Raw genomic sequence first — 21,506 nt, 5'->3', positions numbered from 1 at the left:
AGCAGACGTATCACAGGATGATGTACCTCTGTCTGGCTACATCATTTCCATGAGTCTCTCTTGGGTTGGTTATTAATGGCATTGCTGTGGGTTTGTTTTACTGGTGAAGAGTATCATTGTTGCTCTCTAGCCCTGCTGACTTTTAATTACTCACTCTTCCTGTACTCGCTCACGCTTCCCTAAGTAATCTCTGTCTGTCCCCCAGAACAGACCCTGAAATGCAGGAGGGAAACTGAGGCAAAAGACTATGCAAAGAAAATGGAGTTTGTGCCCAGCCCTACCAGTCCCCGCAAGGGGTTGTGATAGCTGCATGAGCTGCCGTGGCCATTACTGTGCAAGCCCCATTTTCCTGTGCTGCATTGTTCCAAGTGAAGCTTTTCCTGTTCCATTCACGCAGCTTCTCACCTCAGTGGCTAACAGGGAGAGCACTTGAATTTAACTTTGTCCTTAGTTCAAGTAATTACTGGTTGTTTTTTCCTTACAAGGATGAATGTTATCATAAAATTTTTAACTGTGACCCTCTATTTCTCTGTCAAATTTGGGTCTAAACAACAAAGGAGCTCAATAAATTCAAACGGATGCAGAAAGGCACAGACACACATGTGATAAAAGGCTCCTTGTTTCCTACAAAATACAGGCTTAAAACAGTTAACGTAAAGGGAACGTTGCCACAGCAACCCTACACATTAGCAAAGCTTAAAACAAAGGTCATTGTTAAAATTAATTTCTCCCTACAAGCTATGGGAGGCAGAAGGTAACACTCACCATGCTCTGATGCTTCCCCAGCTCACATGCTTAGAAGCTGTTCTCCATGGCTAAAATATTTCAAGACACTGAAAGCCCTGAAAATTTTCTCAGAGAACATCGCAAAATAACAAGGAGCCAATTTTTCAGATAATTGATGAAAACAAATATTCCTCCATAAAAACCTTCATCATCGTCATCATCATCAACAGTGTTTTGCTTTTTTTCCTTTGATCACTCTTTTGCCAGCTCCATCCATAGGAATTTTTGGGAAAGGCATTCAAATAACAACCACAAATCCAGGGCGAGGAGAAATGCTGTGTTTTTGCACCCAAGGAGTTGTGAATTGGGGTGTCTTGTATTAGGAAATGGCAATTTCTGTCTCTGTGCAAGGAGCACAAACATCTCTGGCATCCAGGAGTGTTTTGGACTGAACTCTGCCTCTTCCAGCATCTCCTGCTCATCCATTTCCTGCTTATCTTAGATTGTAGTACATGGATATTGTAGCCATTGTGCTTCTGACCTCACTGTGAGATGAAACAGGGACATATTTAACTACGGTACATGTTGTCCTAATTATACATTAAAAAGCTCACAATCTGGCCTACCTAATGCCTACGTTAGCACACTCGTGTAGCTGGGAAAAGCACACAAATCCTTGAAATCTGAAATAGCATCAGCTTTGGAGTTTTCTACGCGGGAAGGACTGGAAGAGACCAACAGGAATGGCTGGGAAGGAGATTTTGCAGCCAGGAGGTGTGAGATGTTTGGAGAGACTTAGAACCAGACTGGACACACCACTGAGGAGGAGCAAGTCTGTCATATTGCCTGTTGTGGGGCTGGACGCCAGCATCATGGCTGAAGGAAGGAGCGGGGCTAGGAAACCAGAGCCAGGGGACTTGGAAGCCAGGACTAAAATTAAGTTTGTGCCAGAACTGGCTTAGCCAGTTCTTTAGCAGTTTACTGGCTTAGCCAGTAGTTTTAGACAGGACCAGAGAAATAGTTATTGTAGGATATGAGGTTACAGTTATTAAGTTGCTAAGGCTCAGGCTCGCCAGAATCCCTGTGGGAAAGGCACAGCTGCAGGCCAGACAGGTTGAGAGGCAAGAGGCTGTTGTGAGTGAGGACAGAGTCAGCTGAGTGACAGCTGGAAGTGGGGCTGTGATCGGATGGAGGAACGCATGAACAGTGTATGAGCAGGAAGCTGATTGGCTGAAGGAACGCGTGGACAGTGTGAGCAGGAAGCTGATTGGGTGATAGGATGCATGGACAGTGTGAGCGGGAAGCTGATTGGGTGATAGGATGCATGGACAGTGTATGAGCAGGAAGCTGATTGGGTGATAGGATGCATGGACAGTGTGAGCGGGAAGCTGATTGGGTGATAGGATGTGTGGACAGCAGCACTGCAGCTGAGCCAGCCAATGGGTGGCCTCTTTCTGTTAAGCTCTGTTAGGCCTCGGTTTGGTTTCAGTTATGTCGGGTGGAGATTAAAGGTATAAAAAGGGGCCGATTTTTACAATAAGACAATCTCCTTTGCATGCGTTGGGGGTGTCTGTGTCACTTCGTTCCCACTGCTACAAGTCATGGCCGTGATGATTCAACCAGCCCTTGCAAGTCTTGCACAGGCCCCATTTGGTGTCTGCCACGAGAGTTCTCTGGGGGCTGAGCTTGTGGTGACCCATCAACTGATGCAGCACCCCCAGCTCTCCAGGCAAATCCTGACCTTTCAACAGCCTGGAAGTGGCCCATAGTGGCCCACAGACCTCTGCTAACCCTGTGCACTTTGTCCCTGCAGGTCTCCAGTGCAACGCCTCAGTGGACCTGATCGGCACATGCTGGCCCCGGAGCGCGGTGGGACAGCTGGTGGCTCGGCCCTGCCCCGAGTACTTCTATGGCGTGCGGTACAACACCACCAGTAAGAGGGGCAGCACTGCTGGGGATACGGCGGGCGAGGGTTCTGGACGAGTGACAATACACCTCTGGGAACAAAGCTCATCAACCATAAAGAAAACAGTGCCTCAGGCCCCAGATTTCAGGGAGGGTCGTTTCAGAGAAGCAGCTTTATAAGCAGGTCCTGCACGGAGGAGAGCGCTGATGTCCCCATCTTGGGGACACAGGGAGAGGAGTTTTCCTGCCCTGCCCTTAAACGTGGTACAGGGGCCTGAAGCTTCCAGCTGAGCAAAGACTGGGTGACTTTGAACGTCCTCCCCTCCTGGCACAGGTGGTTGCACTGTCACTGCCAGGGACATGCTGGGAGAAGAGGATGTAGCAATATGAAAAGTGCCCAAAGTCGTTCCTAGCATAAGGTTGAGTTTCTGATCACCCAAGTGCTGCTTTTGATGAAAGAAATACCTTGCTTCTCACAAAAAACATCCTGCACATTCTTGCAGCCATGGAGGATGGCACAGACACACAGCTCCGGCTTTTTGGTGCCTCCTGTGCCACTGTAGGAGCCTCTCTGCATTAATCCCAACTTGAGCCTGTCTCTGAGCCCTTCCCACCCCATCATCCTGACGAGGCTCACAGCCTCCTGTTAATGGTAGCCCAGTCTCACCCCAGTGCTGGCATCGCCCCACTGCTGACACCAATGACAGACTCTCTGGGGTGCCTGGGCCATTCCTTCCCAGTCAGCCTTGACACCTACTGTCCTTGCTGGGAGGCAAAAAACTCCTAATTCAGGGAGAAAAATGAAACTTCATGATGCCATCTCAGCAGAGAGCCTGGGCTGGCACATGATCATCCAAGCAAACAGCAGAGTGAAAGAGAAGAGGACTGGTGCTGCTTCCACTGCATCCCTGCGTGTGGTGAGGACACGTTGGGGTCCCCCAGTGCCAAGGGCAGAGCTGGTGCTGACCCAAAGCTCTTGAGAGGGTCTGAAATATTCTAAGGATTTTGGTTCTGTAACTGTGACCATGGCAGTAGCTGAGCTGCCTTCAAAGCAGAAGATGCCAGGCCTGGCCTGATGCCTACGCCCTGCATTAGTGACAGTCAGGTCACATGCCTGTGCCTATCCCCGTGCTCTGTTAACCCTTGGATGGGCATCCTCTCTTTCAGATAATGGGTACAGGGAATGCCTTGCGAATGGGAGCTGGGCAGCACGTGTCAACTACTCCCAGTGCCAGGAGATCCTCAGTGAAGAGGTAGGAGCTTGGGAGTCCCTGGGCTCTTGGCAGGAGGGCGAGAGACAGATGATGGAGTTTTGAAGGCAACAGCATCCAGGCCAGGAATGCCCCATAGGAGCTGAGCATGCAGCAGCATTCCAGTGATAAAGTTGCATGTGGCAATTATGGCCCCTTCTTGATTGCATTTTTATTCCCCATCAGAAATAAAGCCATGCCTGTTTCCATCCCCATTAAAAATCCAAGAGGATTGGCAGGGTGAGATCCCCAGGGCCTCTGGATACAGATCAGCCCTGTCACTTTCCTGCAGCTCCCTCCTGACACTCAGTGAAAACCCCATCCTTCCCTGCTGGCAATGAAATAAAGGAGATATTTAGGAAGCTGAAAAAGATACAAAAATGGGGATCAAGCCTGTGAGTAGGTCAAGCCACCCACTGAAGCAGAGAAGAGATATGATTTTTTCATTTGCAGTTGATATCAACTGTGATATTTAACATGCTGATATCTCTTGCCAGGAATGTTTTTTTCACTCACTTAATTGCGTATTTACCAATTGGATGAGTGCCTAACAGCAGGAGTGATCAATTAGTTCAATTATCACTCACACTTTTCTCTGCCCAAATTCATCCTAGCCTCTCAGTTGCCCCCAGGGCAATGGGGGATGAACTGAGATACAAGATTCCAGTGAGCTCAACTGAGTTCCAGCAGGGTTTCCCCAGAGAAGGGATTGGGATGTCGCAGCATTGAGCTGTCCTGTGAGCTGCTCTGGTACAAGTGAGATGTGAAACCAGGCTGATGCCTCTCCTTCCCACATTAGCCCCATCTCCTTCCATTCCCACTGTCCTGTCCCAGGGTGAGATCCAATTGCTTCCTGAAAAAGGGCCCAGAATTTGAGGTGCAGCTGCCAAAGGTGATGGTGGTGGAGGAGGTGGCTTTGTGCTAGTACCTGGGCTGCTGTTGACCTTCTGCCCATCTCCCCCACTCCCAGAAGAAGAGCAAGCTGCACTACCACATCGCTGTCATCATCAACTACCTGGGCCACTGTGTTTCGCTGGGGGCCCTCCTCGTGGCCTTTGTCCTCTTCATGCGCCTGCGGTGAGTGACAAACCTGCTGCCATGTTCCTGCAAGGTCACCTCAGGCAGGGATGGACCCAGCTCCTGTGCTTTGCTATCTGCTCTGCCAAAGCCATTGCCCTCCAGGCTGGAGGGATCCTGCCTATCTCAGGGTTGTTTTTCTTTTGCTGCTTTTTAAAGCATCTAGTTGTGGAGGCAGGGGGTCCTCCTTGGTACCTTCGACCTCCTGGTCTTCTTCCTGCCCCCCTCACCCAGAGCATGGTCCCAGCATGTCACCCTTGGGGTCCCAACAGACACACTCAGCTCTACAAACAGCACTGTCCCCAGTTCCCCTGCTCTGACGGTGCCTTGTTCCACCCCTCTCCAGGAGCATCCGGTGCCTGAGAAACATCATCCACTGGAACCTGATCACAGCCTTCATCCTACGCAATGCCACGTGGTTCGTGGTGCAGCTCACCATGAACCCAGAGGTGCACGAGAGCAATGTGGTAGGTGCAGCTGTTCCAGGCTGAGCCCAGTCCTGAGATCAGAAAAACCCAAAGTGGTTTGGGTCTGAAGGGACCTTAAGGATCATTTAGTTCCAACCCCCCTGCCATGGGACACCTTCACTATCCCAGGTTGCTCCAAGCCCCATCCAACCTGGCCTTGGACACTTCCAGGGATGAAGCAGCCACAGCTTCTCTAGGCAACCTGTTCCAGGGCCTCACCACCTTGCCAGGGAAGAATTTCTTCTCTAAACCTACTCTCTTTCAGTTTGAAGTCACTAAGATGTGGCTACAAAAGCAACTTCAGAGAACAAATAGGGCTGGATGGTGGCTGGCAGGCACCCCACGTGTATGGGAAACATGGGTTTGATTGCTTTGCAAGGGTCTGTGCTGCTCCATGCATCGATTGCACCACTGTGACACAGATCTCAACAGGCTCCACTTCTCCTGACAGGTTTGGTGCCGCTTGGTCACTGCTGCCTACAATTACTTCCATGTCACCAACTTCTTCTGGATGTTCGGCGAGGGTTGCTACCTGCACACAGCCATCGTGCTCACGTACTCCACGGACAAGCTCCGCAAGTGGATGTTCATCTGCATTGGCTGGTGTGAGTGCCAGGCTTCCCCTCACCCAGCTGTCCCCAGGGTTTAGTGATGGGTGATGCCCCCTCCAGCCTCTGCTCCAGTTCTTCTTGCACACAAAGAGCTGCAAAAAGGGTGCCAGGAGCAGGAGGATGGGATTTGCATGGACACCTCATCGCACTGGGTGGTTTGTGTGTGGTGGTTTGTGTGTGAGAAAACCCCTGTTACGGTGTGGTTTTGTGGTGACCTTGCACCTCTGAGACTCACCTGTGTGTTCCCCTGCAGGTATCCCCTTTCCCATCATCGTTGCCTGGGCCATTGGGAAGCTCTACTACGACAATGAGAAGTGAGCCTGATTGCTCTTATCCTCCATTCTTCTTTCTATCCCAAATCCTCAGGGATCAGTTGTGTCAGGAATTCTGTCAGGGAGGAAAAAAAGGATAATATTCTTCCATTCTTTCTTTTATCCCACCTTTCACCTCTCTGCAGCACAAGCCCTGCCCCTGCTGGTTTCTCCTCAAAAGGCAAATGTGATTTTTAAGGGGAAAAAGATATTATACCAGATTTCCTACAACAGGTTTACTAAAGGGAGCTGGGATTTAACCAGCAGAGATCTAAATTACCCCCACCTGAGCCATTTTCACAGACTCCTGCTGATGAAGGTCTTAACAGGTACCTGAGAGTTCATCGCAGAGTGGGAAGTTGAAAGGAGCCTGTTGAGATGAATGGCAGCTTGTTCTGTTTTCCAGGGGTAGTTTTCCCTGCTGACTACAGAAGTCCCGTGCTACTGACACAGGCACTGATTGAACAACCCTGACAAGGTGCTCCCAGGACAGGGATACACCTGAATGAGCTCCTGCAGGGTTTGCTGAGGACAGAGCTGACCCAGACCTGTGTGTGAGGTTATGGAATACCATGGAATATCCTGAGCTGGAGGGAGCCCACAAGGAACACAGAGTCTGAGTCCTGGCTCTGGACAGACACCCCAACAATCCCACCCTGTGCATCCCTGAAAGCATTGCCCAGAAGATCCTGGAGCTCTGGCAGCCTCGGGGCTCTAACCATTTCTTGGGGAGCCTGTTCACTGCCCAAGCACCCTCTGGGGGAAGAACTTTTCCTGATATCCATCCCAAACTCCCCTGTGACACAACCTTAGGCCATTTCCTTGGGTTCTGCCCCTGTCACAGGGAGCAGAGATGGGGACTGCCCCTGGGGAGGAGCCGCAGCCCCTGATGAAGTCTAAACTCAGTCACCTCTGCCCCAGCTGAAATTTCCAAGTGTCCTCAGTTGCTTCTCATGTGGCCCCTCCAGACTGCTCCCCATCTTCATGCCCCTCCTTTGGATGCTCTCTATTGGCTTCAGATCTTTCTTACATTGTTGTGCCCAAAACTGCCCCCAGGATGTGAGGTGAGGCAGCCCCCACGCAGAACGGAGTTGGGACTGTCACCTCCTTTGTGAGGAGCGTGTCCCTGCTTGTCCTGCAATAAGCAGCTCCCACATTCATATGGGGCCCATAAACACTCCCACAAGCTCACACGCACCTCCTTTTACTGAGTTCCCAGGGAAGCTATTTCACAGTGGCTGCAGCAGCTGCAGTTTTAGTGCTTTCACCTCACAGACAGTGACTTACAGAGACTGTGCAAGGACAGGAGTCTATCCAGGTCACTCCCATGTCAGGCTTGTCCTTGCCTTGCAGGTGCTGGTTTGGGAAGCGAGCAGGTGTTTATACTGACTACATTTACCAAGGCCCCATGATCCTGGTGCTTCTGGTAAGAGCAAAGTGACCTTTTGTGTGCTAGAGTCCTTCTGTGTGCAGGTGGGTCACAGCTGCTTCTGTACAGGGTATTGCCCCCTCCTTTAGCTCCACTCTGCTGGGGCTGGTTCTGCTGCCCCACAGCAGCGCTGTCCCTCACCCAAACTGCTCCTTGCCCTTGCAATTCTGGGCTTGGGGTGGGCTGCAGAAGGAGCCTGGAAACCTCACTCTGACCGGGGTGTCCCATCAGCAGACTCCAACGTGCATCAGTAGGTCCCACCATGCCTGCCATGGCACTGTTTGGGTGTGGGTGGATGCTGTGGGTTCTGCCAAGCATCTGCAGTAGCCTGGGATCCTTGACTCCATTACCCTATACTGATTGCACCTCTCTGTTCCTGGTCCCCACCTGAGTAGCTGTGCTTCATGCAAGGGTCACATGGATGGGGCTTTGTCTTTTGGGGAGGGACAAAGAAGAGCAGAGGTGGCAGGTCACAAGCTGGGGGTCCAACCTGTGTTTGCAGGGGGAAAGCCATGCACAAAGTCCCAAAATTATTCCTTCCTCCTTGCCCAATGCTGAGAAAACTTGAGTAAAAATCACCAGCATGATGGAATAATTGATCCTACTTCCCATTTCCTAACCCATCAGGCAGCCAGGCCACTACTAATTCCTGTCAATTGTGCTCAGCTCCAAAGACTCCTTCCTATTCCCTCATTAGCGATTCAGCAGCCAAGAGAGCAACCAGGCAGACCCTGGATTTGACGGCTGCCAGTCTCTACCTTAGGTTCTTCCTCTCCCTCTGCTTTTTCACTTTCAGCCATTCCTCTAGCACTTGTCCTTCCTTGGCAATCTCCTGGCATGTCCTGCTGCCCTGATCCCCTGACCAAGCTCCTAAATCTTATTATTCAAGTGTTTTTTAAAAAAGCAGACATCCTGTCATGGTGCATGGAAGGCAGTAGATCAGGTTCAAGAGGAAACATTCCCATTTCCCCTGGCTCCCCCTTCCCCCCCTTCCCCCCCATTGCAGAGGAAATGGGAGGAAATACTGAGGGAGCAGACACTAACCAGTGACCCTGTTCCTCCCAGATCAACTTCATCTTTCTATTCAACATTGTCCGAATCCTCATGACGAAGCTCCGAGCTTCAACCACGTCAGAGACAATCCAGTACAGGTAAGAGCATGAGCGACCCTGGAAGCCAGCCTAGGAACTGGATTCTCTCATGGTTGGTGGGGATGGGAACAGTCCCATTAGCGAGGTAGCAAGGGGATGGGAGCATGGAGATACACCTGAGAGCACCTCAAATGCCCTTTGGAGGCACATGGTCATTGAATCTGGCCAGGGATAGCCTTGTGATGTAGAGTGTGGATGGCTGTTTTTGCCTTTGAAGTGAACTCTTGGGATTTGAGTCTCTTTGAAAAAGCCTGTTCTGGTGGGACCTGATGAGCTGTCCAGGCTGGGAGCTGCAAATCCTGGCATGGAGGTGAGAATTAAATCACTGCTTGACAGAAAAGCAAAAGCTGAGGAAGCTGATGAATCAATGCCATCCCAACACCTCCTTGTAAAGAAGAAGACAGTACTCCCACAGCACAAGGCAGGAAGATTTAACCCCTCCTTACCCATTGGGGAATATTTTGCAGTGAGAGGTGCATGGCCACAGCAGCTCTCCAGAGTACCGAGAATAGAAGACACTTTGGGCTTCATCATTGCCCCTGTCTGGATCATTTTGTGGGCAGGAACTGGGGAATCTCACTGTGTGCCAGATGAAGAGAAGCTGTTTTGAGGTGGAGGGTGGCTTTTTCAGCTGAGAAAGGAAAAATTCTGGTTCTGTTATTGGGAAAGCTGCACCAGTGAATGTACTGTACTGTAGTTTTCCAGCTCTTGTCCTTGGTTCCCTCCAGCTCCTCCATATCATCAGCCCATTTGAGTCCGGGACTGTTCTCACCTCTTAAATCAGAGATGCAAAACAGGTTGCAGACCCCCTCCCTGCCCAGCTCAGACCCTCCAGGGATGACCGTCTACTGTTGGAATCTGTCCATTAACTGGATTTTTAAGCAAAAAATGATGACTTGGCCTTGTTCTTGTCTCCTGATCCAAAGGAATGAGGTGCCAAGCCGCAATCCTTCCCACACTCTCTGTATCAGCACTATACTTTTCACAAAGTGTACTTGTAATCTCATCATGATATCAAATTAATTACCTGAGATAAGGTTTTCACAAACTTATGTTGAAGGGTGTGAATTATTATACCCTCCTTAATTCCTTTTTAATTGAGCTGTAGATCAGCCAAGCAATCATTCTGTGCCAGCTCAAGGTCAGGCCTCTGCTCTCCGCTGCCCTTTTCTGGGTGGAGAAGCAGAGCAGGGGCCCAGTGCTCAAACCAGCCCAGTCCCTTGGGAACTGCACTGGAAAACAGCCCAACTTGGCTCCATCTTCCCCTAGTCACTGGTTTTCAAGTCCCAGCAGACCAGTCCAAGCCATGCCGGTGCTGGGAGTGGGATGGGCAGAGTCCTTGTGCCCAGGGCTGCACTGTAGCAGCTTTGGTCCTTGTTTTCTCCCTAGGAAAGCAGTCAAGGCCACACTGGTGCTGCTGCCCTTGCTGGGGATCACCTACATGCTGTTCTTTGTCAACCCTGGGGAGGATGAGATCTCCAGGATAGTCTTCATCTACTTCAACTCCTTTCTGGAGTCTTTCCAGGTAACGGTCCTCCACACTGGCTCCTATCCCAATCCTCTCACCAAGGGATGTGGAGGAGCCCATCCTGGCTGGTGCCTCATCCCACTTCTGCCCCCTCCCAAAACCAGACATCCCCAAACCCCAGAGCTGTTCCAAAGCTCCTGGCTTGGGGGTACCTCTTTGCTGTGATTCTGCTGCTTGTCTCCTTCCAGGGCTTCTTCGTCTCTGTCTTCTACTGCTTCCTGAACAGTGAGGTGAGCACAATGGGCTGGGGTTTTTTGTGGGGGTCTACACCCTTCCTTGAAGCAGACAAGTTCAGCATGAGGCTCTACTGCTGCACAGGACTTGGAGAGTGCTGGTCCCTAGTTCCCCATCTGAAGGTCTTTGGTGATTGGAATTGGTGCTTCACCTCCAGCCCCAGTTACATCTGCAGCCCCAGATTTTACCCAGACAGGAATGGCTGCTGTCTGTCTCCTCCTCTGGAGGAAGAAAATCCAGCCCCAAGAACAGAGGCTCTCATGGTGCACCTGTGTGATTTGGTGCAGCAGAGCCAAGGGCCCTCCCCATTCCAGGGAAATCCTTCCCCAGGGTGAGCTCCATACACACGTGGACTGCACATGGATGAGGATATCTCTCAGGCTCTGCCCCAAACACAAACAGCAGAAAGCAAAGGAGCTGAGAGTAGAAGTGAATCCTGGGGCGAGATATTTGGGCAGCTCTTTCCTCTGCCTCCTCCAAATGCTCCCACACCTTTGCTGACTCAGGAAAGTTTACCCTGCATGAACCTGTTTTGTTAGCATATCACATATCATTAATCCATTTTTGGCTGGAGGACTGAGGAGAAGGATGGCTGGTGCCTCTGGACAGCCTCTGTGTGATGACCAAATGTCCCTCATTGATCTTGCCCAGGTGCGATCGGCCGTACGGAAGCGGTGGCACCGGTGGCAGGACAAGCACTCCATCCGTGCCCGCGTGGCAAGGGCCATGTCCATCCCCACCTCCCCCACCCGTGTCAGCTTCCACAGCATCAAGCAGTCCACGGCTGTCTGAGCCAGGAGCGAGAGCTCCACTGGGAGCTGCACCGGGAGCCAATGTCCCCACTGTGGGGAGCCCCTGCGAGGGGGGCACGGCACAGGACCACGTCCTGCCAGCGGCCCCAGCCCCGCGAGGAGAGCATGAACTCACTTGGTCATGGGACACCTGCACAGCTCCAGCCCCATGTGCTGGGCAGGCCTGGAGGACAGGACAGCTGAGATGCTGCTTTGTCATCTCCCTGGCAGCTGTGTGACCTGCTGGCATGGCAGAAAGCCAGAAGGACCTGGAGACGTTGCAGCAGCTTTCTGCCAGCTCCATCCTGGGCATGATGTCTCAGGGTTGGGCATGATTTATCGGGTTTGTCTGCTTTGAGGTGACAGGAAACCAGGACAGTGCTGGGTTAGCTTATGGGGCTAATTCCCTGGGAAGCTGGGTCAGCCTTCCAGTGAGCACATGCTAGAATGTTGCTGGTGGGGGGGGGGAACCCTCTAGAGGAGCCAAAGTCCTATGTGTTGGAAGGGGATGGATGGAGAGCCCCAGAGTGATTGTAGACGTTGCTTCATGTGGCTGTGTTTTTGTAGCACTGGGGTTGAGTCCTTCCCCTGTCTCTTGCAGTGTATCCTGGTGTCCTGTAACTGCTGCTTGGTCTGACTAGGTCATTTCTCATCTTGACACCAAAGGTGGGGTAAAGCAGTAGAGTGGGAGAGGCGAGGTAACTCCCCCTCCCATGGGGATGGGTCCCAGGGGCTCTGAACAGCCACACAGAGTTGGCTTGATCTGGAGGGAAGCACAGGAATTAGTTAAATTCTCTGGTTCAGCCCAGATGGATCCACAGGTCTCTGCAAAGCCCTGGACCTCAGGGTCACTCCATGTCCATGCTCAGAGGGTGGAAAGGTGAGGGAGCTCTGCAGTGGAGCACTGGCTGAGGTCCCCAAAGGCAGGTACTGCAGGGACAAGCCCTGGCTCTGCCTCCTCGTCCGTGCCCTGTTTTGACCTGGGCAGGTGGGCCCAGTGCCAAAGCTGCTCCTTGCTCTTGAGCAGGGGATGGGACCAAACCATCCCCACATTGGGGTTAAGTGCCTTGGAGGAGCAGCAGCCTCCTTTCCTCCCTTCCCTCCCTTCCTATCTTCCTCTCCATTCTGGGGACTCCAGATTGTCCCCAGTTCCCCCTCTCTCATTGCCCTCTTCCATGTGGTCACCAAAAGCAGCTGAGCAGAGGAGTGGATTTGCCTTGACCTCTTTGGAGCCACCTTTTCTTTGTCCCATAAAAGGTCTGGGGATGCCCAGGCAGGAGACAGATTACAGCAGGTTTATGGGCTGTCTGCCCTCTGCATCCCAGGGATTTTGCTACTGGGCCATACAGGGTGTGGTGTGAGCCCCTTCCCACTTCTGTGCCTCAGTTTTCCCACTATAAAGAACAGGCATAAATATTTTTTGTCATGGAGAGATTTAAGCATCTTTGAAATTGCAGAATTTTGTGATTTCCTCAGGATATACCACCAGAAAGGAATAAAATCTTGCATCTTTTTATTTGAAGAGAAGCATAGGGAAAATCCTCTGGGTTCTTTCTTCAAACATTTGTGAAATTCAGTAGTTTAGAGCAAATTCCTTACACTTCCCTCCCATTTTCATTTTCTACCTGCATGTCTACAGTGCAGCAAAACTGGAAATATCTCATTGACTCCAATAATCTGCTGGGAACAGCAACAGTTCCCAGTATGACACAGTGACCACAACAAGGACCATACACATAGGGCACGTTTCAGTCTTTGTTCAAGTTCAGCCACTGCCAACAGTCCCCAAAACTGCCCCTTCTTCAAAATACGGATGTGAAAAAGACCCCTGGAGTTATGCAATGGGAAAAGTGGCAGCTTCCAGCCCTATGGACACTTTCTGCTGATGCCCTACAAGGAGTAGACTTGCGTCTTCTGTGTCTTGGTTTCTCTGTTGGGTACTTCAGCAGGAGCTAATAATGATCTGCTGACAATGGAGAAGGGGAAATGTCCCAGAGAGCTTTTTTTCCTCATCCCTGCAAGTGATGTTGCCAAAAAAATGATGTGCTACATGTTCAACTTGGATTTTTCTAAAGTGGGGTCTTCTGGTGGAAAGAAGCTGGAAATTGAAAAACCAAAGAAAGAAACCCAAACAGAAGCATCTGTGTTCACATCACTGTTTCTCCCTTCTCCTCTTGGTGGTCTGCTCCAACTGATGTGACTTTGCTTTCCATAGCTGGAGTGTGTATTCTCAGTCTTGTTTGATTAAAAATACTTCAATTCCTCTTCCAAGGACTTTTGGAGCATGTTTATCTTTTGGAAAAGACAACCCTGGCATGGCCCCTCCCCAGTTTCCATGGGTCATCCTCACACTGCAGTGGGCTCAGCATCCCACTTGTCCAGAGGCTCTTCTGCCTCCTTTCTACCCCAACTCCATGTGCCCAAGAGCATGGAGGTGGCTCTCCACAAAGGTATCTACACCATCTCATCCAAGAGAATCCCTCACAGGTTTTTCAGACAATCAGGGCTGGAGAAAGTCCTCCACGTTTTCCCCCTTGCCAGGTGAGCTAATACAGAATAAAAATGTAACATGCTTCACAGCAGGAGGAGGGCCAATTAAACTCGACTTTCATTTCATACATCAATGTTTACAAGTGAAATTCAGACACAAGCAGATTTCTGGTCAAGGTCTTCTGATGCACAATTAATTCATTGATCACACAGAGCCTTGGAGAGCACTGTAATTTAGTAAGCACCATGCACATAAATAATAATTACGCGTTCCTGCTGATTACATGATTGTATTTAAACTTATCAAGTGACTCTGAGATTACTGACCTGCCAATCCAGTGCTCTTGACAAGGCTGAAGCCTCTTGGGATGTTCCTGTGTTAACCCTTTATGTTATCCTGGTACCTTTAGGGCTGGGAAAAGCAAAATGGGACTCCAGGGATGGGATCTCATAGTGCTATGGGATATCCCATTGGGATAATGCACAGGACCTTCTCCAGCACAGTGAGATGGGTTTTTCTTTAGCTTGTTTATTTGGTTGACACATTAAACCAACCATGGAGGTTGTCGCCAGTCCTGGAGTCACTTCCCACCCTCAGCCCCACCACCTGGGATCAAAGTTTGGGTGCCCTGAGATATATCCCCAGCAAACCAAGGGCCAGCAATGGAGAAATCCTGCCCTCCAGAGCCTGAATGGAAAAAGAGGGAAGCTCATGATCCTGATTCCCTGTGGAGGATCTGTGCCTTCATTCCATCTTCCAACTAGGCTGCCCTGTGCAAATATCCCCACTGCCAGAGCCAGGACCTCCCAGTTCCATGGCACATAAATCACAGGGTTTATGGCTGGTATTTAAAGCAAGGTGAGGCTGTCATTCCCCTTCCTCAAACAACACATATCTGTCTGGTGGTCCACAGCTTTGGACCATTCCTGGATGTTGAACCCTGCTGTACCTTCCCAGGCAGGTAAGGACTCTGGAAAGGGTAGGAGGTTGAGAGGGAGAGGAAATCTCATGGCAGTTTCAGTGGGTTCAGTTGTGCCTTTCATCACTGTCCGCCTCAAGATGCCTCTCATCTGTGATATGTTGTCCTTTGAGCACTGCTGAACTCCCAAATAAATATTTCATCCTTTAATTCCAATGCCCTCTCCTTCACTGCTCTCTCCAGCGCGAGCCTCATGCTGATATTTGTCACCACAGTTGCAGTTAAATGGCTCTCAGACACACGTGGTGGTAGGAGACAGGCAGCTCTGCCACTTTCATGAAAATTTCAAAGGGACATATTTTTCCCATTTGGAGGAAAACTAAGGATCAGAGACACAAGTGATTCCATGGGAGAGCTCATCTGCTCAGCCACGGAGAGAATCCTTGAAGAGCCTCTGGGCCATACTGAAGGCAGCAGAGGTGTGTGATCTCACAGCTGCTAAATTGGCACCTGCACAGAGCAGGGATGGGTTAATCCACAACCAGGAATTCATGTGCTCACCCACAGCTGAGTCCATCCTCCCATCTGGTGCCCTCATCCAGAGGGATGTGCACTAAGGGCTATCCAGGTTTTCCAGGTTTGCTTGGAAATAGCTGCAGTCCTCAACTACCTGTTCCCAGGAGAGCCTCTGCAAGCACCATGGCTGAGATCCCCGGCCCTGCCCTCCTCCCTGTCAGGCAAATTTTTGCATGGGAAAGTTACCTTTAGGCTGCTGCTCTGTTGCTGAGCCTCCTGCTTAGTGTGGAAACTGAGGCACAGATTTGCTATGGATTTTGGGAAATATTGAGCTCTGCTGGCTGAGCACCATCCTGACAGGCATCTCTGCTGCAGAGCATCCTCTAGCCCCACAGCATCCTCCATCCAGGTCTGAGACCTGTTTCAGGAGACATCAGTGTGAAGCAGGCTTGGGACCCTCTTCAGCAGCCCAGAGCCTCCTTCTGCCCCAAGGAAATGTCCCCAGCACCCCGCCCTGACCCAGCCAACCCCACCAAACATGACTGCTGTCTGCTCTGAGCTTCCACTTGCAGCCAGCTGGCTGATGTATTCAGATGCCCTGCCAGACCCTAATTTTGGGTGCAGCAGGAGAAGGTCACAATTTCCTTCACTCAGCACTGTGCCTACAGGGCCAGTACCCAGTGGGCCCAATGCAGATGCTTGAGATCCAGATGTCCATGTCCTCTCCTGGCCCTTGGCTGCTTCATTTTCTGCCTCCCCATTTTTCACAGAGGCAAATCACCAAGGACTTGTGCCTACCTGCCCTTCTCAGCACATGGTGTTGGTGACATAGCTGTCAAAGTCCAGCCAGAAAAAAGTCTTTGGGGTTTGTGTGCTGAGTGTGGCTGACCTCCAAACATGAGGTGTCAGAGCCTCTGGCTCAGTCCCAAAGGATCCTCTCTGACTGCCAGGAACTATTAACATCTCTCTCCTTCCACAAGGATGTCAGCTTTGATTGGGAAGAAACCAGCCTTTGGAAGAGCAGATGATCCAGGGATGCTGCAACCAGTAGGGTCTCCTGACCCGTGCTTGCAGTTCTGGGCGTGTGAGGTGAGGTCTTGGAGGGTGGATGAGGCTCTTCCTGCGGTGGGATGGCTGGAGAGTCCCAAGGAGCTGGTGGCTCTGAAGAATCCTCTGGGGATGTGAAACATGGGGCAAAAAAAGGGTAGCCCAGGTTTAAGCACTTCCAGTAATCCCAATAGCAGAGGAACAATTATTGGCACAGCAGGAGCCAGAGACCAGGAGAAACACAAACAGGGGAAACTGCAGCCTAAGAATGAAACACACAAGCACAGAAGCAGGATCTTAGTACAAGTCAGGAAAAAGCAGTGTGACTCTGCCAGCTAATTCAAAAGGAAAACAGGATGAGATCTTCAGGAAAAGCCTTGGATTATAGGCAAGAATAATTGCATCCTGACTGGAGTTTGAGTGAGACTCCATCCACCCAAGCCAGAGTAATAGAAATGCTCATGTTTCTGATTTAAATTATTTGGGTAGCTAAAGGGAGCTATATTTTAATGCATTAATGTGGTTAAGGTGTGTTTAGAGGCTGCACATTGAATAATAATAAATAAGCACATAAAGTAGACTTTTTTCCTCTGAGGAATGTCCTGCTCCATTTGCATGCAGGCAGTGCTTTCCATCCAGGGAGTGCTGTGTCCAGCTCTGGAGACCCCAAAAAAGAAAAGACATGGAACCTTCTGCAGTGATTCCAGAGCAGGCCATAGAGATACTCCTCTACTCTGGAGACACGCAAGAAGAGCTAGGGTTGTTCATCTGGAGAAGGCTCTAGGGAGACTTTAGAGCCCCTTCAGGTGCCCAAAGGGGCTCCAAGAGAGCTGGAGAGGGACTTTGGACAAGGGCCTGGAGTACCAGGAAAAGAGGGAATGGCTTTCCACTGCCAGAATTGAAGTTTGACACATAAATCACAAACTGGATCAAAGTGCATCTCACCCACTTCAGGAGCAGTCCCACTGCTTCCACCCAGGATCGGGTGCTTCCAACATAACTGAGTACACCTGGATGCTGGTTCCCAGCTCCTCAGCAAAACTTTCATCAGTTTCCTTGTTTCTTTGGTCAGGAGGGTTCTAACTCCTTTTCTCCTTGTTGTTAGCCCTTGCACACAAACCCAATCTTAAAAGGGATAAACACCACATATTTTAATTCAGATCAGTTTACAAAGGCTTCATTAATCTATTTTGACCCCCAGGGTAAAACTTTAGTCTTAAATAATTAAATCTGCTTGGTTGTGTTTGTTTTTTTCCAAAGGAGATGCATTCCCTACCGCTAAATTTCCCACCCGTGTGTAATTCCCATGCTTTTCCATTTCTTTTCCAAAAGCAGTGCCCCACACATAATGTGATAGCAAGGAACAAAACCTAGCCCAGTCCTCGGAGATTTTCTCCTATAGAAGTTGCAACTCAGGCATGGTACACCTAAATTGTGTGGGGAGCTTTGAAGGCCCTGGCATAGCCCAAATCATCACAAATCCCAACCTGGCAAAACAAGGCATGAGTCAAGCACTGCTGGAGAAGAGGAAGTGTGGAGCCAGTGCCATGGCAAACAAGGGAAATCTATGCAAAATGGAAAGCAATTAAAAGAGAATTAACCAGGCTGCAGGAAAAGAAAATTGCTTCTTTCAAACCGTCTTGATTATAGGGCTGCAAAGGCCCAGAGCTCCCATGGCTTATCACCAGCATGAATGAATGAAAAGGTTGTTAATCAGGATTGTCAGAAGCTCTCCCAAAACCAAACATCCTCACTGGAGTGAGGGCTGGCAGGGAGCTTCGATGTTCGACAGCTTCCTCTGCTCAGCCCTCACCCATGAATGCACTGGTCAGAAGAGGCTAGTGGCTTGTTGGTCTTTCCAGAAAAGGGCTGGGGATTTCACACTGGTGTTTGGGAAGGTGACATCTCTGGTGGAGCTGGATGGAAATGGACCCTTCACAGCCTGTCCCCATCCCACACAGCCCTTCTCCTTCCCTGACATCCTGAAAGGCCAGCTGTGAGAAAGTGCTACTCACTTTCAGAAATTTAGAAAGGTTTATTAAACCTTATTAAAAATACAACAGAAGACTGAATAGACAAAAAATTATGGTGCTGGGAGCCAAGGATTTTTCCCACCGTGTGCTCAACCACACAACTGAGGTTTCGCCTTGCAAACCCCTTGCAAAGTTCTGACCATTGACTCCTTCACTGTCCAGTGGTGGAGATCACTTCCTTAAATCTTCATTGGAGGCCAGGTGTTGCCATAGTAATGAGAGACCCTCCCAGATGTCCCAAGCCGAGGCTGTCCCTTGATAACAACGCAAGGGGGTAAAACGTAACTCTAAACTTATAAAACTTTTCTTGACATATATACGTGATATTTGTCTGTTAATTGTGAGAGTCAACCATCGCATTACTCATCTATCACACCAATGGGGTTGGTGCTGTGGGGAGGAGTTTGTCAAGACTCTGAAAGCCAAACTGTGGCATGAGCTGATACCTTGCCAAGGTGGGATGGGGCCAGGGTATGGCTGGGAGCGGGCAGACATGTGATTCCTTTCCCTGTCCACCCTCATCTCCCTGGCAGTGACCACATGGACAGTCACAAGGAGAATACAAGGCTTAGAAAAGGACCTGTGTCCAGCCAAGGTCAGATTTGGTCCTCTGACCTCCTAAAAGGATAAACCCCAGCTCTGCATCCTGCAGCTCTGGGAAGCAGCTGGGACACCCCTCGTCAGCTCCCTGAAACAGCTCTGGGAGTTTGAAGCAAGAACGGAAGGTGGGAAATTGCTTTCTATTGCAGCTAAAATAAGCAAGGAGCAGGTGGGGGTGCATAGCCAGGGCTTCATATAGAAATCAGCCTGTCCAGTGCTTGGGGAGGGGGCTACGAGCTGTCTCCTTTCACGGAGCTCAGATAAACCCCCCGAAACAGGCGCCATGTGGTGCTCAGCAGCTGAACTGCAGCTGCCTCAGTGCCAATCACATACTTTTGCTAATGTCACGGTGATAATTGCATTAATGGGACACTAATCACACACCTAACAGATATAAACGGGAGGTAATTGCTCTACAGTGACACCGTGCTCCACGCAGAGCTGTCCATCCCTGCAAAGAGCAGCTGTTCCTGCAAGCATCCTGCTGCTCCCAGGAACGTTCAGTTGGCAGCCACAGGGCTCTCCCAGTGCCCGAGCTGCAGCACCGGGTGAGCAGTGGTGGACACAGAGTGGCACTCAGCTGAGACATGGGGTTAGGAATTAGAGGGGTATTGATTAGAAATAGATATTTAGATAAAACATTGTTTAATATTTGCTGCATTTTACTGTGCTAACTGCCTGTTAAGGGAAAACAGGGTATATGCTGGGGACAGGGTATATGTGCGAGAGCAACATGGAAGAATATAGGATGTGTGATAAGGGAAGAATGATGTTCATCAAAACAGGACAAAGTTACCATGGTAACAAGGCTCCTCTGGACCCCCGAACCAGATCCAACCATCTTCACAGTTTGGACTGTGACCAAAGGATCAGTAAGCATGCGCAAGAAGACGGGGTGAGAAGGTCAACTCTCATGAAGACTACTTACTTCATCCCCCTGCAACCCCCAAGACAACCACCAGAGACAAATATGCAGGCACAAGGGACTGATAAGAAAATTAGCAAACAAAGCTGGACAAGGTGGAGCCAGGAAATGAATATGCATAAATGTACTGCAAAACCTAATGTGTATGTAACATTTTAGAGGATAAAAAAGAACGCTGACACCAAGTAGATGGGCACGCCTTTGTGGAGGTATCCCGCATGCATCCAGCCAAAAATACATACCTACTTTATAACTCAGTTTGAGTTTTAGAGTCTTTCTGCGTATCACAGCCATATCTGCTTCTAAACCTCAACAGGAATAGCCCCTTCAAGATTCATCTGATTCTTTCTGAGGCAGATTAAGCCTCTTGTATGGTGGGGAGGTGTGTTCAGGTGGCAGAGGTGTCTGACTGTATGTCCAGATCACCCATGGTGAAGAGGTCTGCCATTATTCATCTGGGGGGGTCTTGCCCTTCTCCTGGGCCACCCTGGGTATGACTAAAGACTATGGGTCCACCCTAGGGACACAGTATGCCTGGCAAGAGGGGAGGAAGTGGTTATTCCTGCCTGGAAGGAGCAAGCAGGAGCTGGAGAATGCACTGACCCTGCTAAGGGGCTGCTCAGGTGCTGCATGGACTGTTTTTCCTATTTCTCATGGCTGGCCCCACGCTCCCTGCACTTCACAGCCACTTGCTAACACCCATCCCTCAGACTCCCCTGCTCCCTGCCTTTGGCACATGGAAACTGAGCTGGAATTTCTCACGGCCTCAATCACAGCTCCTCTTCCCAAAGGGTGTCACAGCCCAGTGCTAAGCAGGAAGGACATGCAGGTGCCTTCCCCTGCAGGCTCTGTGGCCTTCTGCTCCTTGCTGGAGGGTAATTAATGCTTCTCAACTTGCTCGTGTGACGAACTACAGTGGCAGTGGCACAGCGAGGGCAGCAGAGCAGGGGCAGGATGCAGCTGGGTGTCCTGGCATCAAAATCCAGCCTCAAGCAGTTCAGTCACCCTTGCAGGGTTTGGGATGAGTTTAAACCCGTTTCCCTAACCATGGCACTGCACTAACAAGGGGCAAGGCACTCAGGGGCCGTCTCTTGTTACAGCCCATCAAAGCAGAGCAGTCCTTGAAATACCCTTAACTTTGACCTTGACACTGTTCAGGACCATAGTCTTTTAGAAAGTAAAATATGTCTGGGAAGGAGGCAAAAACTGGATTTAGAGGTAAAATTTTTCAGTTAATTGGAGAGCCTGTTTAACAGGTAGGCTAAAATCTTCTGGAGGCAAAGGTGCATAGATGGAGGGACTGGACAAATCTCTTCCCAGGGCATGTGGCACAATAAAGGTTGGGATGTCTTATAACAAACCATGAGCAGGAGGCAGATAATCATCTGTGTTAAAAACGAGAGCAAGCTCCCGGTAGTAAAGTGATTTCAGCATTTATTACAAGAAAACGAAAGGCCTAAAGCAAGGGGGCCTGCGGGCCGAGCAGGAACATTCC

General features: G+C 50.2%; 1 protein-coding gene across 2 annotated transcripts in view; it reads left to right on the top strand.

Moving 5' to 3' along the window:
- Positions 1 to 15,106, top strand: part of LOC119712299 (corticotropin-releasing factor receptor 1) — a 30,409-nt gene extending 15,303 nt beyond the window's left edge. Inside the window, exons 3-13 of one of the 2 annotated variants that reach the window (XM_038163329.1) lie at positions 2,540 to 2,659; positions 3,799 to 3,884; positions 4,855 to 4,958; positions 5,305 to 5,425; positions 5,877 to 6,030; positions 6,290 to 6,350; positions 7,701 to 7,773; positions 8,842 to 8,927; positions 10,317 to 10,452; positions 10,644 to 10,685; positions 11,341 to 15,106. In XM_038163329.1, the coding sequence (XP_038019257.1) occupies positions 2,540 to 2,659; positions 3,799 to 3,884; positions 4,855 to 4,958; positions 5,305 to 5,425; positions 5,877 to 6,030; positions 6,290 to 6,350; positions 7,701 to 7,773; positions 8,842 to 8,927; positions 10,317 to 10,452; positions 10,644 to 10,685; positions 11,341 to 11,481 (1,124 nt within the window). In that variant the 3' untranslated portion in view covers positions 11,482 to 15,106. Of the gene's footprint in view, positions 1 to 2,539; positions 2,660 to 3,798; positions 3,885 to 4,851; positions 4,959 to 5,304; positions 5,426 to 5,876; positions 6,031 to 6,289; positions 6,351 to 7,700; positions 7,774 to 8,841; positions 8,928 to 10,316; positions 10,453 to 10,643; positions 10,686 to 11,340 lie in introns of both variants that reach the window. The other variant, XM_038163328.1, reaches the window with a different exon arrangement.
- Positions 15,107 to 21,506: the final 6,400 nt, after the last annotated feature.

This window comes from Motacilla alba, chromosome 27 (assembly GCF_015832195.1).
Source record: "Motacilla alba alba isolate MOTALB_02 chromosome 27, Motacilla_alba_V1.0_pri, whole genome shotgun sequence".
Classification (NCBI taxonomy): domain Eukaryota; kingdom Metazoa; phylum Chordata; class Aves; order Passeriformes; family Motacillidae; genus Motacilla; species Motacilla alba.
Note: the sequence above shows the minus strand (reverse complement) of the source record. Positions and strands in the feature narration are given on the sequence as shown.